A 14,058-nucleotide genomic window follows, 5' to 3' on the forward strand; every position below is an offset into this window, starting at 1 on the left:
CTTGAGCAAGCTGGTCTAGTAGGAGGTGTCTCTGCCCATGGCAGAGGGTTTGGAACTACATGATCTTTAAGATCCTTCCAGCCCGAAGTGTTGTATGATACTGTGATTTGAAAATGTAGCTTTCTGGAAGAAGCATGTCAGGGATGTGCAAGTGCCTTAAAGATCTGTACTGCTCTATTAGTCATTAACTTCATGCTGTAGAGACAGTTTTTAGTACAGATTAGTTTTCCTACAGAAGAATGTATTCATACAATAAAAGATTCCTTGAATACTGCTAAGATTAGTTCTTATGTAGGAGTTTAAAGTAGAATTCAGTTAATATGGTGATACGTGAATTGCAGACTGCTTTGGGTTGGAAGTGTCCTTTGAAGGGTGGAGAGGGACTGCAAGGTGTTCAAGCAGGGATTGGACATGGCACTTGGTGCCATGGTTTAGTAGTCATGAGGTCTTGGGTGACAGGTTGGACTTGATGGTCCTTGAGGTCTCTGCCAACCTTATTGATTCTATGATAGGATGAGGTGCAGTGGCTTCAAACTAGAGAAGATTAGATGTAGATTGGATGTTAGGAACAAGTTCTTTACCTTGAGGGTAGTGGAGCGCTGGAACAGGTTGCCTGGGGAAGTAGTTGGTGCCCCATCCCTGGAGATACTGCAAGTGAGGCTCAGTGGGGATCTGGGCAACCTGATCTAGTTGAGGATGCCCCTGCTTACTGCAGGGGATGTTGGACTGGTTGACCTTTGGAAGTCCCTTCCAACCCAGACCATTCTATGATTCTCTGAGGTCATGCAGACCCTGCCGTGAGCATGGGTATCTTCAACTAGAGCAGAAGCATGCGGTGGCTCAGTTGGTAGTGTGTAAGACCCTTAATGGGAAGGTTGTGAGTTCAAGCCTGCAGTGGGCAGTAGTGTCCTCCCTACTCTAGTCATGAGGTCTGTGGTGACAGGTTGGACTCAATGATCTTTGAGGTCTCTTCCAACCTTGGTGATACTGAATACTGAAAACAAAAAAGCACCTGAAAAGAAAGGTTGCTCAGAGCTGTGTCCAACCTGACCTGGAACATTTCCAGGAATGGGCCTTCTACCACCTCTCTGGGCAACCTGGGGCAGTGTCTCACCACACTCAATGTGGGGAAAAAAAGAAATTCTTCCTTGTGTCTGGTCTAATGCTGCAAAGTTTAGTTCTGTTAAAATCTTCATAGCTGCTTTACATTTTAGAGAAACTTCCTCCCAGCTCTGGAGTTAATAGTTTGGTGTGAAGGAAATACAGGGTACATCTAATCTTGCTTGATACATGGTTTGGTTTTGTTTTGCTTTGGTTTTTTTTCCTCAGTACTCTATAAATAAGAAGTTCATGTTGTACAAAGTGAACTTCTGGGCACAGATCAGAATTTTGGCAGCTCATGATCTGTGCTCTGGTTTTCAAACGTCCTTAGTAGCATAAGGCTTAAGAATTTAGGAGTTTTAGTCTTTTTCTGTTGTGCAAGCAAAATGTTTTCAATGTTGGAAAGCTGAAGAGTGTTGGTGTTGACCCACTTAAGTTACTTGTTTCTAAGTATTTAGACTTAGAAATTACCTAACTAAGGTCATTTTGTGTAACTGTGACGCAACAGCTCGTTATGATCCGCTTCCATTCTATCCCTCAGAGTGTTTTGTTCCAAGTTGTGGCCTTATCATTTATATCTACTTCTAATTTATGGTTTGGTGGTTTTTTTCCACCTTCTTAAAGCTTTATGGCATGTTTTAACAAGTGGGTAAAATGGGAAGATTTCACGAGAGAACTTGTTGATTCCAGAGTTCTTTTCCCTTGATTTTTGTCTTTCACTTTCATCGCCTTGTTCCTTCCAAAGGCAACTTTTTGAGGTTTATTTGGTACACAGCAGTTTTAATTCTTAGCTGTAAGGTTTGTGATTCCTTTATCTTATAGGAGCTGTAAAACTCATTAATGATTTTTCTTCCTTTTAAGAATTAAGCATAATGAGAGCAAACGGTTAATGCATTTTTAGGAGGTTCTCAGCAAGCCAGGGGCAGATCTGAGTGGAAATCATGGGTCCGTGTACTGAATTGCATTACCTGTGCAAATTATGATGGGTGAGATTAACCTGATTAATTAATGGAGTTAAATATATACATATTTACTCAATAAGGCTAAATCAGAGTCAAATATTAAGCCTTTGATCCTTGGGAGAGCTAAGTGTCCCCATACTTCTAGCTAGTAGTTTTTTGAAGCTAGCTATTGATCACATTTAACATCAGATGGTATGCTCAGTTATTGAGAGCAATGCTATCACAGATAATCACAGTGTCACAGTATAACTAAAGGTTAGAAGAGACTTAGAGGATCATCAAGTCCAACCTATCAACACAGACCCCATGACTAGACCATGGCACCAAGTGCCACATCCAATCTCCTCTTGAATGCCTCCAGGGACGGTGACTCCACCACCTCCCTGGGCAGCACATTCCAATGACGAACGACTTGCTTGGTGAAGAGCTTCCTCCTCACCTCGAGTCTAAACCTCCCCTGGCGCAGTTTGAGACTGCATCCCCTTGTTCTGGTGCTGGTTGCCTGGGAGAAGAGACCAACCCCTTCCTGGCTACAACCACCTTTGAGGTAGTTGTAGAGGGCAATGAGGTCTCCCCTGAGCCTCCTCTTCTCCAGGCTAAACAATCCCAGCTCCCTCAGCCTCTCCTCATAGGGCTTGTGTTCAAGGCCTCTCCCCAGCCTTGTTGCCCTTCTCTGGACACGTTCAAGTGTTTCGATGTCCTTCTTAAACTGAGGGGCCCAGAACTGGACACAGTACTCAAAATGTGGCCTAACCAAAGCAGAGTACAGGGGCACAATGACCTCTCTGCTGCTGCTGGCCACACTATTCCTAATGCAGGCCAGGATGCCATTGGCCTTCTTGGCCTCCTGGGCACACTGCTGGCTCATATTCAGGTGGCTGTCGATCAGCACCCCCAGGTCCCTCTCTGTTTGGGAGCTCTCAGCCACTCCGACCCCAGCCTGTAGCTCTGCATGGGATTGCCGTAGCCAAAGTGCAGCACTCGGCACTTGGACTTGTTGAATGCCATCCCATTGGACTCTGCCCATCTGTCCAGTCGGTCAAGGTTCCTCTGCAGAGCCTTTCTACCTTTCTTGAATATTTATGATGCTGTGTTGTTCAGAAGATTGATTTATTCCTGTGTAGTGGCAAAGTAGCAGGAATTAAGAGATAATTAATAAAACACAAGCATTTGCTTCTACTTACTTTGCATTACATGACCTTTCATATGGAGTTAGTGCCCTTTAATACAGGGACTAGGGAAGATAATATGTGTAACTATATATTTGCATCAAGGTAAAAATACTGCTGCAGACAAAGATGTATTGGACAAAATAATTAATTAAGCAGAACTCAAATTTTGAGGCCCAAAAGATGGCCTTTATTTTGGTAGTGGTTTCCTTTTATGCCTTTTTATTGCACAGGGGCAAGCACTTGGAAATTCAGAGCTGATACCAAAACTTAGTGTAAAGTTATGGGAAGGTTCTAGGCATGAAAAGTCATGGGGCAGTAGAGAGTAGCTTATATGGTGGTAGCAAACATAGGGTGACAGTATTTTATGGTGGGGCTTCTCAGAAATGTTCAGCTGCAGTCCACATGTTCATGTAGAACACTGCCAAAAATAGACATCTCAAATAACCTCCTTTGCATTATTTTTAATGTACTTTCTACAAGGAAATGAATGTATTTAAATTGTGAGAACTGGTTTCCAAACTGTGGTCAAGGTTCTCTTAGATATCAGTGCTTATCAATATCTGAAAGGTGGGGGTCAAGAGGATGGGGCCAGACTCTTCTCTGTGGTGCTCAGTGACAGGACAAGGGGCAACAGGCACAAACTGGGACCCAGAACGTTTTACCTGAGCATGAGGAAAAATTTCTTTCCCATGAGGGTACCTGAGCCCTGGATCAGGCTGCCCAGAGAGGTTGTGGAGTCTCCTCTGGAGGTTCCAAACCCACCTGCCCATTGGGCAACTTGCTGTGGGTGACCCTGGGCAACTTGCTGTGGGTGACCCTGCTTTAGCAGAGGTGCTGGACATGATCCCCAGAGGTCCCTTCCATCCCCCACTATGCAGGGATTCAGGGATTCTTCAATCTTTAAAAGCAGCTTTTAGGAAGATTATGAAAGGTGACTGAGGTAGTTTGATGACTCTACATGTGCCTGCAGAGTTTGTGAGAACATTTTACACCACCTTCATACTGAAAATTTGAGTGTCCATGTGCACACTCTGCAGCAAGTAGTCCCTGTACTTTGCTGGATTCCCAGGTATTCATGCAGCACTGATACTTGATGTTCTACAATGCATTAAAACTGAGATCTTTGTCATCAGTTGCATTGGTCAAGTTTAAAAGTTGTTGCACTAGAGGGCAGCATTTTTCTATGGAACGTTGTATTTGGAAGTGAATGTTCTGAGGTGCTGCCTCCTGATTGAGGGTTTGGGTTTTGTGTGTCTAGTCAAATCTCTATAACTACCTTCTTGTGCCCGTCTCTTGCAAACTCTCAGACAGATAAGCTAGTTTCTACACATGTGTAAGTAGTTATCTAGCAGAAATAAGTTCTAAAAGTTGAAAAATCCTTAGAATTCTGTACTTTGAAAGAGACCTCTAAAGCTCATCTAGTCCAACCCCACCCCAGTGAGCAGGGTCATCTTCAGTAAGATCAGGTTGCTCAGAGTCCCATCCAACATGACTTGGAAAGGTTTCAGGCATGGGGCATCTACCACTTCCCTGGGCAACCTGGGCCAGTGTCTTACCACCCTCACTGTAAAAAATGTCAGGATAGATAGAAGGAAGAATCCTCCTTCTTTTAGTTTAAAACCATAACTCTGTGTTCTGTCACAACAGGCTGATGTTAATTAATCAGTGTTAATTAATAACTAGTACGGTGAGGGGGCAAGAGGATGAGGCCAGACCATTTTCAGTGGTGCCCAGCAACAGGATAAGGGGCTCAGACACAAAGCTGAACCTGAGAGGTTCTGTCTGAACACGAGGGGAAAATTACTTTCTGTGAGGGTGTGGGAGCCCCAGACCAGGCTCCCCCTCTCGAGAGGCTGTGGAGTCTCCTTCTCTGAAGAGATTCTGTGAGGGTGTGGGAGCCCCAGACCAGGCTCCCCCTCTAGAGAGGCTGTGGAGTCTCCTTCTCTGGAGAGATTCCAAATCCTTCTGGACATTGCAGTCCTAGACCACCTGCTGTGGGTGACCTTGCTTTAGCAGGGGTGTTGGACTGGGTGATCTCCAGAGTTCTCTTCCAACCCCAACCATGCTGGAATTCTGTACTAGGTAGTGCTTGAAACCTTTTGCTTAAAATAAAGCTTTGTGAAAACTGAAGGCCTGTGTCTCAGATAATCATGGCCTTTGGGAGGGCTGCTGAAGCCTTCTGAAACACAGAGGGAGTTGTGTGCTTCCATAATGTGAAAGCTGCTACAGAGGTGATAATGTGCATGGAGGAGTTGCAGTATTTGTTGGAACTTCCACAGTTCCTGTAGTCTTTTGGGCAGGAATATTATTCATTATCTTGAGCAAGCTGCTGTTATAATTCAAGCAAGTGTTAAACAACTGTGATTTCCTTGTGTGGATGAGGATGCAGTAGCCCATGTGTTAAGGATTTTAATTTCCTCACTAGAGCTCATTACTCTTCCTAGGTCATCCTTGGCAAGTACACCTGGCTGTCATATGAAGATGTGTACGTTAAAGCTGTTAACTTTGGAAATGGCTTAGCGGTGTTGGGTCAGCAGCCAAAGACCAACATTGCCATCTTCTGTGAGACCAGAGCAGAGTGGATGATTGCAGCACAGGCCTGCTTCATGTGCAACTACCAGCGTAAGTCTGCCTCTCCCCTGACATTTTTGTCCTGTGATTGTTGACAGGGCTTGGGGCTGGGCCAGTACTAGACAAGTGGCAAACTCTCGCTGTGAACCCCTCTGCCTTCCCAAAGGGGAAGAAGAAGGGAGTAAGGGTGAGAGACTGATGGGCTGGGAAAGAAACTCGACCAGCTTGAATGGAAGTAACATGGATACAAACTGATGTCAAACCCAACCACCTGGTGGCAATGGTGTCAACATCACCGTTAATGCTGTGGGTAAGCCCTGAGAAAGTCCCAGAGTGGACTCAGCAGCAGACAGGAACCTGGAGCTAAATTCAGGAGCAGTAGACAGGAACCTGGAGCTAAATTCAGGAGCTGAATTTTGGAACTGGATTCAGAGCATGCCATGAACTTCACACAGTGCTGTCACTGAGAAGAGCCTCAGCTGAGAAGTCAAACCCCTGGACAGAATTAGTCCTGTTCTAAATCAAACCAGGACAATCATGCAACAGAATCTGAAAACAAACATTTTTCTTACTTCACTTAATGCATAAAGAAAACTTCATAAAATGCAGAACACTTAAAATTACAAGTAAAAATTAATGTGTTAAGGTAGGGATGTGGGCTTTGCAGTGTTTTACTTTGAATAGAGAATCCGGAGTCTGTTGGCAGATGGTTTCTGTAAGCCGAGCTTGCTCAATGAATTTGCAGGAGGTTTATTTTCTTTCCATCTCAAATCAGTCCAGATTCCTGAGCTCCCAAAAGCAAACAAACAAAAGCCACACATGATATTCATTGACTCAGTTGCAGGAGCTGACGTCAGGACCTCATCTCTGTTTCTGAGTTCTAGCTGTGTGTTTTGTCAGTCCTTCAATTTTTGTTTTGTTGGAGTTTATTGTATTGTTATCTCTAGGTAAAAGGATTGAGCAAGTCCTGTCTTTATTTTGGCGAGCTCTGTTGAATTAAAAAGTTGCTTAGTGACTATTTTAGCAAACCAAACCATTCCCTCACTCAAACCTTAAGCAGAGCTAATGCATTTTTAAGAAAGATTTTTAATCTCTTCTTTCTTCTCTCCTCCTTTATTTTCTCATAGTCCATTGCCTGTCATTCCTTATGTCCTAACTTAACCTGCATGCTGATTTGTGAGTGTGCTCAAGAATAAGCTGGAGTCCATGTTACTGCTTCAGAAACCTTTAGGCTGTGCTTAGTCTTGGTGAGCTATCAGTCTCATTCGTAGGATCAGTTTTACTCATACACTAACTGGATCCTTAACCCTGGCAGTGGACTGGAATGGGGGTCTCTGGTGTCTTTGGGCCCTATTGTCCCATGATGCTTTTACTCCACCCTGTAACTCCTGGCTACTTATCCTTTAGTCTTCTGTTGTTTTATTGTGGAGAATGTGAACTGTTAGGGCAGAGCTGAATCTGCTTGAGGTGAAGAGGTTCTTGGCAGGATATGTATGCTGGGTAGTTGCAGGCTGTATTGGAGGTGCATTTGAGGAGTGATAGAGCAGAACAGGCTGGCTGGAGGTGTCCTTGCACAGCTTCACCCCACAGCTCAGGGCAGAGACAGAAGAGAAGCTGAGTCAGCTTCCCCCTTTCACTTCAGTCATGGAGATGGCCACGGGTACATCTCTGCCATGGCAAAACACCAGCTATATACCCTTGTCCTGTGCCTGGGCACAAGCATGTGTATAGGAGCTCCAGGCCTATTTTTCCTATTCAGAAACCTATGAATTGTGATCTAAACTTGGTATAGGAATTGTTTTCAAATGTCTTGTTTCATCATCAGTCTTTGTATGTGAGCCTAGCCTGGCTGGGTTCTGTGATTCTCAGTGCTGCTGTTCCTCACAGGCTTTGACCTCTTCTCTCCCATGACACATTTACTCTCCTTCGATACACAATGGGCTGTACAGAAACTCCTGATTCACTACCTGCCTATGCTAAAGATACATACCAGTTAGACTATTATTCAGATTTTGGAAGCAAGCTTGACAATAAAATTGTAACTCTCTGCTCTAAGCACAAGTCTGTTTCAGTTTGAGAAGCCACATGTTCATGACTATACAGCAGCTGTCAATGAAAGAAGCCTTTCCTGTAGGGTTATCTTGTGCATACCCTTACACTGTGGTTTTAAGGGTGATCAAAAGATGAACAGCCCTGGCCCATGCCATTTCAGAATCACCCTGCCTGCCTTGTAGATCCTATCTGTAGTAGGTATTTTTTGCCCAACAGAAAGAGACCTGGGGATGTTGGTTGACAGCTGGCTGAAGATGAGCCAGCATGTGCCCAAACAGCATCCTGACTTGGATCAGCAATAGTGTGGCCAGCAGGGCAAGGGCAGGGATCATCCCCCTGTACTAGGTACTGCTAGGGCTCACATGCAAATGGGGGAGCATCTGGGGTAATAGTAGCATGAATGTACCAGATAGGTCTGGGGAAGTGCTCCTTCTTCTTTTGAACAGTGGTGTATTGTGTCCACTTTGGGGCTTCCCAGTAGGAAAAAAGACATTAACATATTGGAGTGAGTCCAGTGGAGGGCTGCCAAGATGCTGAAGGGGTTGGAGAACGTGACATAGGAGGAGAGGCTGATAGAGCAGGGTCTGCTCAGCATTAAGATGAGTGAGTGGAGATCTTGTTGCTGTCTAAAACTATCTGATGGGAGCATACAGAGAGGAGGAAGCCAGATGCTGCTCAAAGGTGAGTTTAAGAAGACTGGAGGTAGTGGAAACGACTTGAAACACAGAAAAAATGGATTTGAATATTATTCTTCTTCATTGTGAGGGTGGTTAAATACCAGAACAGGAGCCCAGAATGGCTGTGAAATTTCAATCTTTGGAGGTAACACTGAAGTGCCATGGGTCTAAGCTCTCTGCTGTAATGAGCTGTTTTGTGCAGGTGATCTTCTGGGGTGCCTTCCAATCTAAATTCAGTGATATGTTTGGTCCTTTCTTCACTGAGTGACTCCTGCTGCCTTGCCTCCCAGAGAACATTAGAGAGTTGCTCTCAGATGAGGTGCCTGTGTTGCTTTTAAACTACATGTCTCTTAATGCACCATGTCAGTTCCCTTTTATCACTTTTGGGATCTCTTATATTCCTAGGGACTGTCCTGGGAATAAAAAGCAAAGGCTTGTGTCAGTTATTTTTCATTTGGAAGTAAAGGTCACTTAGAAATCCTAGAAGGATTTTGTAATGGAAGGAGGGGAAATGTATCTGAGCTAGTGGATGGCTGTTGTGTGCAGAATGGTATGCATGTAGTTTGGGTCTGGTGAGATTAATGTTTTAGATTCCCTTCCTGAGACGTGCTTCAGCACACTGCCTGACGTGGAGTTTAGCATCGAAGCTGTAGGTCGTCCTTCGTGAACTTGGCTGACTTAGCTGCTGGCAGATGATGATATCATGCAGCATTCACCATTGGTTTGCTGAGTGAATGATCAAACTGAAGTGCTGCTGAACCACTGAATAGCTTAGGCTGGAAAAGACATTTAAGATCATGAAGTCCAACCGTTAACACAACACTGCCAAGTCCTCTACTAAACCAATGTGCCTCGGTGTCACGTTTACACATCTTTTAAATCCCTCCAGGGATGGTGACTCCACCACTTCCCTGGACAGTCTGTTTCAGGTCTTGACAACTCTTTTGGGGAAAAAATTGTTTCTAATGTCCAACCTCTAAACCTCCTTGGGAGAACTTGAGTCTGTTTCCTCTTGGCCTGTCACTTGCTGTCTGGGAGAAGAGACTCATCCCCACCTTGCTCCAGCTTCCTTACAGGTAGCTGTAGAGAGCAATAAGGTCTCCCCTTGGCCTTCTTTTCACCAGGCTAAACTATCCCAGTTCCCTCAGCTGTTCCTCACAAGACTTGTGCTGTAGGCCCTTCATCATTTTTGTTCCCTTTCTCTGGACATGCTTCAGCACCTCAATGTCCTCCATAAAGTGAGTGCCCAAAACTGAACGCAGTGTTCAAGGTGAGGCCTCAGGAGTGCCAAGCACAGGGGGTTGATCTCTGCCCTAGTTCTGCTTGCCACACTATTAGAGATCCCATATGCTGTTGGCCTATTCAGACACCTGGGCACACACTGGCTCATCTTCACCTAGCATTGACAAACACCCCTGAGTCATTTTTCACTGGGCAGCTTTTCAGCCATTCTCCTCTAAGCCTGTAGCATTTCAGGGGCTTGTTGTGACCCACGTAGAGGATCTGGCACTTGTCCTTGAAGTAGTGTGGCAAGACATTGCTAATTGACTTCTATTAGTGGTTTTCAGTTTACAGGTTTCACAGTGTGGTAATGTAGAGACATTCTTTGGGAATGTGGGATGTATTCAGTCAGGTATGTGCTTAGAACTGACATCAAGAGACCAGGTTCATCTGCTTTATGCAGAGTCTTGGAGGGAGTTCCTTTAATGATGAATACAGAATTAAAATGGGGAAAGTGATTGTGTTAGGGATTACTCAGACGAGTGGTTTTATGATTAGAAATACTTGATTCTAAATGTTGTGTTGTTTGAAGTCATGTATTTGCAGGAAGTATAACAGGATTGCTAGTTCAAAGCTGAAAGCTAACATGAAAACAGATTTTCTTCTGAAGTATCTCCTCTTCATCTGTGTGAAGAGCTCTTTGCTAGTGTGGGCAGATGAAACACATGAATGTATAACCAAAGAATGCAATAGATAGGAAAGGTTGTGTTTCATTTTCCATTCATGCCTTCCTGAAGCTTGGGCAGAGAAGTGGTTCTGCCAGAACTGATCTGGCTGAAGCCTTTAAAGATACACTTTCCTTTTTATTGATGATGTAGGATGGGTACTGAAATACTCACTTTAACATTATTAGTTACATTGAAACAAGCAAAAGTCTGTGCTTGGGGTTTTTTAGGCCAAAGGTTTGTTTTTGACAAATTTAGTGATGTTGAGGCTTTTCTTCTTGTCAGATGTCTAGGGCAGTATTCCTGGCAGAAGTTCAGCTAGCAAAGGCTCACTTGTACTATTGCTTTCTCCATATGTTTTCAGGAGAGCAAGGGGAGGAAAAAAATCACCTAAACTTTCATATTTGCCTGGAAAAGTATGAAATAAGCATTTCACAGATCAGAGTCCCTTGCTCAGCTTTTTTTCCTCCATGACATCAGTACTTCATAGGAATGTTAACACCTCTCTGTGGCTTTGTTGTGCAGGTCTGTGTTGTCCTTGATGTACTTCACTTGTAGATGGGTAATGAGCTACCTAAAAAGTTGTTTCATCCCTTGAAATGTTCCACATGGGGCTCTGAGCAACCTGCTTCAGTTGAAGCTGTCCCCTGATTGCAGGGGCTTGGACTAGGTGGCCCATCATGGTCCCTTCCAACCCCACCCCGTCTGTGACTCTCTGGTTTCAGAGGTTGTCCTTCCCTTCCTGGGCGGTGCATCTCCTGGGCTGTGCTGGCTGGCTGGGGGAAGCTGGATTTCTGCTCGATGTTTATACAGCAGGGGTCAGTGCCGTGAGGAGGGAGAGCTCGTGGGAACGAGGAGAGGCACTCCTCAGGACTTTGCTCCCACCAAATTAAAGAAAACACAGCGCGTGTGCCTTTGCCCTGCAACGGTTCTGATGCACTGTTTTAACAAGGGAAAAACGAGTAGAGGTCAACTATTTACTTCTCTGCGCAGGGAAGCTGCTTTTGAGCTCTTCCTTCATGTCCTGCACTGGGGCAGTAACTCCTTGGATGTCAAATCTTTGAATACTACCCTAGTTCGATTTTTTTCATTACTTTTTTTTCCTCTGCAGTGAGCACTGTGCAGTTCCAACCCTGACATACAATGAGGTGCCTTGTTGGGATCATTATCTTTAAATATTTAGCTCAATCCAAACTAAAATACCAAAGGCATCCTGATACCTCACGGGACCAAGCTTTCAGCACCGATACTGTAATTACTAATGACTGTCTTGGTGGAGCTGAAAACTTCTTTGCCATGCCTCTGTTGGAAAAGAGGAAATCCTTTTGAAGCCAGTGCCCCTTTTCTTTTTTGAGCTGGGTTTTTTGCCTTCCTCTTGTCTTACTCAGCTCCCATTAAAATAGGAGGAAATGAACAATTTTTAAGTCAGATTTAATGGGAGCTAACTGTGGTTTAACACCCCAGGACACTAATGAGCTGACCTTAGAAACCTCATTTCCTGTGTTCAGTAGTCAGTTTCCTGAACATTATCTTTCCTTGTTAATCTGTATTCTCATGATGTCCCTTCAGTGTCTGAAGGCTTAATCATCACAGTCATCATTACGTTGTTTTAAATAGATGGGAGAGTATGATGGTTGCAGATTTATTGCTGAGTGTGAGAATGAGTCTGCTGCTGAGATGTATTATGATGTTAGGGTAATTTACTAGCAGGCAGTTATAAAAGGCTGGTAAGAGAGCATGTGAATTCTGGAAAGGGAAGTCACGTCAATGAAAGCTGTTTGTCTCCTGTGTGCAAGAGGACTGTTCAACTGTGTTTTAGACTTGCTTTTAAGCTGGTGAAATGGAAGCTGAGAAGCATCTCTCTGAGCAGGAAAGGTTGAGAGACCTGGGGCTGTTTAGCCTGGAGAAGGGAAGACTGAGGGGGGATCTTTTTGGTGCTGATCAACACCTAAAGAACTGGAGTCAAGATGAAGGAGATGGGCTCTTTCCAGTGATGCTGAGTGACAGGACAAGTGGCAGTGGGCACAAACTGGAACACAGGAAGTTCCACCTAAAATTCAGGGGAAAAAAATCTTTCCTGTGAGGGTGCTGGAGCTCTGGACCAGGTTGCCCAGAGAGGCTGTGGAGTCTCCTCTGGAGAGATTCCAAACCTGTCCAGACTTTGAGACCCTGGGCAACTTGCTATGGGTGACCCTGCTTTAGCAGGGGGGTCTCCAGAGCTCCCTTCCAACATCTGCTGTACTGAGATTCTATAAAAATTCACAGAGGTATAAGAGGAGATTTACCAAAGAATTACATGGAGTAATGGAGTGTTTGGTACCTCCAGTGAGACCTTGAGAAACAGTAAATAACTCCATAGCCAGTAGTTCCTTTTTATTCCTTCTGGGAGTAACTGAAATTCAGGCTATATTGAAATGAACATGTAGTTTCTAAAGCACAAAACTGTGGCAATGCCAGGGACGAGCAGTGTGAGCAATCTGGCAGTGCAGGCCTAGAGCCTGCCATGGTGGTAGGCCATGCTCAGCACAAGTGCAGAGCCAGGCTAGCAGTGTAGCAAAACAGTGCTGTGCCTGCAGCATGTAACTAAAGCAGGACACTGGTAGCTATAAACATAGAAAGTTATCTTGGGACAACAGGACATGCACCTGCATCAACAAACCTCGTGTGTTGTTAGTAGTTGGACCAATAAACTATAATAGTGGGATGTGTGGTCACTCATAGGGAACCAATGAGTGCCAACAAGGCTCTCCGAGTTTATATCACTTGTACAAGTTCCCTTGCTACACACTTCTGCCTTTCCTTTCTCTTCTTCTTCTATGCTTTACTTTACTGTGCTATACTCACACCATAGGCCTGCAATACTGGAACAATAAAGGAACAATACTTGATCATATTGGTCAGCTGTATTGACTCCAATCTCCATCCCATTACAAAACCATACCACCTTTTATATTGGTTGACTTTTGTGTGTTACTGTCTTGCCTAGCTTGGAATAGGTTCATGTCATAAACCTTACTTAAAAGATTAATGTAGAGATTCACCATTTTCTCCCCCATTTTCTCTTGCAGTTGTAACTCTGTATGCTACTTTGGGAGGCCCAGCAATAGTACATGGGCTAAACGAAACAGAGGTGACCACCATCATTACAAGCAAAGAATTGATGCAAACAAAACTGAAGGTCAGAAAACTTGTCTTTGTCTTTTTTTTTTTTCCCATTGTGGCTATTTGTTAATGTGAAGAGAGCTTGTTCCATTGTACAGAGCAATGATTTATTGTCTGTCTCTAGGGCAGACACTTTTTAGAGTAAGACTTATGCCTCTGTCTTCATGAACAGCAAAGATGATTGTTAGCCTTCAGTGGAACTGAGGCTCCTCAGTGATTCTGGAGAACAGAATGAGCAGTTTGCACTGTTGAAGAGATACAGTGCTGCCTGGAACAACACCTTTACAGAAAAACCTGCTGTGATTACTGGATGGATTTAATGCCTAGAAATGTAGCAGTAGTAATGAATGGGAGGAATAGAGAAGCGTGTAAACTGTGTATCTAGTGGAACGTGTCCCTCCCTGTGGTGAGGGGG

At 44.3% G+C, this 14,058-nt stretch overlaps 1 protein-coding gene across 3 annotated transcripts in view; it reads left to right on the forward strand.

Annotated features, from left to right (window-relative positions):
- The window catches only part of ACSL3 (acyl-CoA synthetase long chain family member 3), a 58,537-nt gene that overhangs the window by 18,024 nt on the left and 26,455 nt on the right, over window positions 1-14,058 (forward strand). For all 3 annotated transcript variants that reach the window (XM_068145491.1, XM_068145490.1, XM_068145489.1), the window contains exons 4-5: window positions 5,680-5,857; window positions 13,550-13,659. In XM_068145491.1, the coding sequence (XP_068001592.1) occupies window positions 5,680-5,857; window positions 13,550-13,659 (288 nt within the window). The remainder of the gene's footprint in view (window positions 1-5,679; window positions 5,858-13,549; window positions 13,660-14,058) is intronic.

The sequence above is a fragment of the Melanerpes formicivorus genome, unplaced genomic scaffold (assembly GCF_026170545.1).
Source record: "Melanerpes formicivorus ecotype bairdi unplaced genomic scaffold, bMelFor1.0.p_v2 SCAF_12, whole genome shotgun sequence".
Lineage (NCBI taxonomy): Eukaryota > Metazoa > Chordata > Aves > Piciformes > Picidae > Melanerpes > Melanerpes formicivorus.